The sequence below is a fragment of the Acipenser ruthenus genome, unplaced genomic scaffold (assembly GCF_902713425.1).
Source record: "Acipenser ruthenus unplaced genomic scaffold, fAciRut3.2 maternal haplotype, whole genome shotgun sequence".
In the NCBI taxonomy this organism is placed as follows: domain Eukaryota; kingdom Metazoa; phylum Chordata; class Actinopteri; order Acipenseriformes; family Acipenseridae; genus Acipenser; species Acipenser ruthenus.
In genome coordinates, this window is record NW_026708718.1 from 15,001 (window position 1) to 20,000 (window position 5,000).

The 5,000-nt window shown below is 38.9% G+C and overlaps 1 protein-coding gene across 1 annotated transcript in view; it reads right to left on the reverse strand.

The window, feature by feature from the left end:
• LOC117970888 (homeobox protein meis3-B-like) overlaps positions 1–5,000 on the reverse strand; it is a 20,047-nt gene that overhangs the window by 14,809 nt on the left and 238 nt on the right. Inside the window, 2 exon segments of the mRNA XM_059021590.1 lie at positions 1,503–1,702; positions 3,746–5,000. The exon segment at positions 3,746–5,000 is cut by the window's right edge and continues 238 nt beyond it. Of these exon segments, the coding sequence (XP_058877573.1) occupies positions 1,503–1,702; positions 3,746–3,757 (212 nt within the window). The 5' untranslated portion in view covers positions 3,758–5,000.

Here is a 5,000-nt window from a genome sequence, read left to right on the forward strand (position 1 = left end):
ACTAGATTAATGACATGCCTTCTTTCTTTCTTTCTTTCTTTCTTTCGTTCTTTCTTTCTTTCTTTCTTTCTTTCGTTCTTTCGTTCTTTCTTGTTGGTTGTAATTGCAGTTAGTGTATTTTCTGTATTTTTTGTATGTCAGAGGTTTACATCGTATATACCTGCAGGCGAACTCTGCTGAACGCAAACCTGCGAGTCCTGGGTCCCTATCCTAGCTTCTTTCTTTCTTTCGTTCTTTCGTTCTTTCGTTCTTTCGTTCTTTCTTTCTTTCTTCTCCCTTTCTCTTTTTTCTCTTTTCCTCACTCCTTTCTTTTTTCTCTTTCTTACTTCCATCTTTCTCCTCTTATTCTTTCCTTTCTTTCTTCCCTTCTTTTTCTCTTTCTTTTTCTTTCCCCTTCCTCCTCTTTTTTCTCTCCTTCTTTTTCTCTTTTCCTCTCCTATCTTTCATCTTTTTCTTTCTTTCTTCCCCCTTTCTCCTCTTTTTCTCTCTTTTCTCTTTTCTTATCCTTTCTTTCATCTTTTTCTTTCTTTCTTCCCTTCTTTTTCTCTCTTTCTTTCTTTCTTTCCCCTTCCTCCTCTTTTTCCTCTCTTTCTTTTTCTCTTTTCCTCTCCTGTCTCTCATCTGTTTCTTTCTTTCCCCTTCCTCCTCTTTTTTCTCTCTTTCTTTTTCTTTCCCCTTCCTCCTCTTTTTTCTCTCTTTCTTTTTCTTTCCCCTTCCTCCTCTTTTTCCTCTTTTTCCTCTCTTTCTTTTCCTCTCCTATCTTTCATCTGTTTCTTTCTTTCCCCTTCCTCCTCTTTTTCCTCTCTTTCTTTTTCTTTCCCCTTCCTCCTCTTTTTTTCCCTCACTTTCTTTCGCTCTCTCCTGCCTGTCTGTGTTTCTCCTCTCTTCCTCCTTCCTCGTTTCTTCTTGTTTGTGGAGTGGAGGTCTCTGTTCTGTCGTCGAGTTAACACTTGCCTCCTGTGCCCTCAGAGAAATTGACCTGTAATTATCAGCTTAAGCATTCGGCTCCAGGAAAGCCCGACGATCCGCATCTTTTTCTGGGGAGCATTTTACCCCCCGGGGGGGGGGCCTCGCAAAGGCGGAAACTTTCAGCTCAGTGTTAATTTGTTACAACCGTTTAAACAAGACTCCTATTAATGAATTGAATTCACTAGGGCTGCAGGGCACGAATGAATGCCGGAGTCAGAGCCATACGATGTAAACCTTTTTCAGTTATAAACACATTCGAGTGGAGGTGCTATTTAAAAGCCTGTACGTTTGTAATTGCAGAAGCATCCTGAAAACGTGCTGTCTTTATCATGTCTCTACAAGAGAATCGATAGCACATTTGTATGTTATTTGGTGTCGTGTTTTTACAGAAGTTAAATCGAAGTCAAATCCGACCGAGCAATTATGATACTGCGGGACTTCATGAACTTCAGTGCGTGTCTCGCGTCTTGATGCGCGAAAAGTGGAATTCAGACATTATTATTTCTGTCTGTATAATTGTAATGTTATCTTACCCGTAGATCTCGTCCTTCTCTCTCTTCATGACGTCGTTAGCACCCATTCCCAGCGGCAGCCCCGCTCTGTGAGGCCCACCGTGACCGTACGGAGACCCCTGGCTCAGCGGGTGATGCTGCAGAGTCCTGCCGCCGTGGGGGTCTCCGAACCCGGCTAGCGACACCGCGTCCATCCCGGCGTAATGCGCCAGTTCATCGTACTGCAGCGGAGGAGAGAAAGTACACGAAGCGGGCTTCATTAAAATAAAAAAATAAAATAAAATAAACAGAGCGATATTAAGCAGCATTGCAGTTTGTGTTTCCCCTCCGTTTTTTTTTAAATATATATATTTTTTTTTTCTTTAAAAAAACACAGCAAGCAATTCTTTCAGCCTTCTCCGTGGATTTAAACTGTGCACGACACGGCGGAGGAAAGACTCACACACGCAGGCAGGCTGTCGAGCAGTTCGGGTGGGATTGGGAGAACAGCAATCCACAAAGTCTGTGTCATTTATTATAAAGACTTAGGAAAATACAAATGATTCTGCATTACTGAATTACAATGCGGGGCAATTAACAGGGATGCAGAGATTATACTGCATCATCATTATCATCATCATAATAATAAGAATAGTAATGATGATAATAATAATAATAATAATAATAATAATAATAATAATAATAATAATAATAATAATAATAATAATAATATGCCCTTCGGTCAGGTTGTTTTAATTACATTTTCTGTTTATCGTGTTAGTGTGAACTCCGCATGGAGTTCGAGAAGTTTCCCTGACAGTAACTTTGAAATAAAACCAAACATTTGCTTTATAAAATAATAGATGCTTAACAGGAGACTTTCTCGACACTTTATCATTAGTTTTACAGTCAGCGATCTATTATTATTATTATTATTATTATTATTATTATTATTATTATTATTATTATTATTATTATGTATGTTTCCTTGTAGTTTGCAAGCAGTTTGAACTCTAAGGGTTTCTGTAGAATAATTCACGTTTTATATACATTGATATTTCTTATCTTGTCGAATGTAAATTTCAAAAGCGGCAGGTCGTGTAACTCAGACTCCAGGTCGTGTAACTTTCTCAGTCGTATTTAAACGATAATGCGCGTTTCTCATTTGAATATTATAACCTCAATAAACGACAGCTCTTACAATGTACTGCCGTTTCATTTGCGTCTCGTTAAAATGCCATCGAGAGGCTGCGTTTGTTAACATCGCGCACGCGTATTTACTTATTTTTCTGAACTAAATGTTAGTGTGTCAAAACTTTTTTTAAAAAAAGACAAATGAGGTTTTTTTTTTTTATTTGACTGCAAGTTTCTCTCCCCAGGGATTGTAATGAAGATTATAATGGAAATACTGTTGCTGGTAAACTTAAAAGTCATTATAAATGACTTTTGGTCAAATCGTTGTGTTTGGATATCTTATCCGATTTAGATTTTAAAACTTGAGTAAACTGTAAATGCAAATTCGGGTCAGAATTGAAAAAAACAAACCTTTAAAAAATAAACGTCTATTTCTATTGTAAATAAGCGTAGAGAATAGGCATTGAAACAAGTTCGCTTTCCCTTGAAAGTGAATTTTGGGGTTTTTGAAGTTAAATCAAACACATTTTAGTATCGTGCATCTGACATATAATCTGTAAAATAGATCCGAAAAAAATCCATACATAATCCAAAGGAAATGTAATAAAAACATGTAATAATAATAATAATAATAATAATAATAATAATAATAATAATAATAAACTGCCACCGAACTTTCTATTATATATATATATATATATATATATATATATATATATATATATATATATATATATAAGCGTCTCAATTATTTTTCCTGAATTAACTTACAGAGAACATCTGTAAATACTTAATTAAATACAAATAATAATAATTATCAACTAAAATAACTTTGCAATATTACGTTTATAAGCGTAATAAAAATGGAAATAGCCACATTGTATAGTGCAAAGCACATGCACGCACTTGATAAACACTGTATATGCAATTTGACAATAATGACCCATATATACACAGTGATATAGGTAGCAGTCGTATCCGCGGTGTGTTCGCGACATCCACGCCAGCGGGGGGGCTCTGCATTCGCAAGCCGGCAGATGGAGCTTGTAAGTCGGCCTCGGCAGCCAGACCCAGTCGGGGAGGTGGGAGAGAGGTGTGTGAAGGGAGGGAGAGCTGAAAAGAGAACGGTGAAGGAAAATTGAAATGCTTACCCTCTGAGACATCGGGATTCTGTGGAGGGTTCCCCCCGGAAGTGAGGATGAGAAGGAAGAGAGGAAGTAAGAATTTCAACAGTTTTTAATCTTCTTTCCAGGGAGGAAAAAAAAGTCCTGGAATGTAATCTATCTATCTATCTATCTATCTATCTATCTATCTATATACATAGATAGATAGATAGATACATATCTGGATAGATATACTGGAATATAAAAATGCTATAAATATATTTATAAAGAGATCCAATGAAGAAATAATGTACGGGACCAAAAAAATGTTGCTGAGTATAGATGCAATTGAAAAATCAAAATGAAAACAAAGTGATGGTTGTTGTTCTTGCTCAGACTCTTGTCCTGCAGAGTTTTCTTCTGGTGTTTGAAGGAGCAGGACGGTCCCCGCAGCCCGAGATTAGCAGAACCGCTCACACACGAGAGCGCTGACGCCACAGACAGCGACTGCGCTCAGACTCGCCGCTCCGGGATGCGCTCACTGATGCTCGGCGTGCCTTTTGGCTGCTTGGGCTGTCCATCCAACCCGCTTGAATCTGTCAAAACCGAGATGAGTGATGAGCTTTAAACCCCGTAGAGGGGTGGGTAGCGGGGGGCAAATAAAAAACACACGTACCCTCGCCCCCTCCTCTCTCTCTCTCTCTCTCTCTCTCTCTCTCTCTCTCTCTCTCTCTCTCTCTCTCTCTCTCTCTCTCTCTCTCTCTCTCTCTCTCTCTCTCTCTCTCTCTCTCTCTCTCTCTCTCTCTCTCTCTCTCTCTCTCTCTCTCAACACCTTGAGTCTATACTGTGGGCCATATAGTTAGTCTAGCCCTTGAAATACAGAACGCACGCCTGTCTATACACACACAGAGATGGATGGATGGATGGATGGATGGATGGATGGATGGATGGATAGATAGATAGATAGACGCACAGGTCCAAAGCAATCCTTCAGTCACTCCACAGTTTGTGTTTTGATCGATCCTTTATAATTGCACATTACATATGCATATAGCAGATCTTCAATGCGTCCGTCTTGTTTTAAAGGTTGATGTGATAAATACTGTATGACTCCGGTTATCAGATTTCTTTCTGTGTGTGTGTGTGTGTGTGTGTGTGTGTGTATGAGACAGTCTGTCTCTCGCTGTCTCTCTCTCTGTCTCTCTCTGTTTCTAATAATATTATTGTATTGAACGGGCGGCGGTTTTGTCGGTCAATCGGTCTTGTCGCTTTTCAATGGAGGATGCTTGCTGCTGTAGCCGAT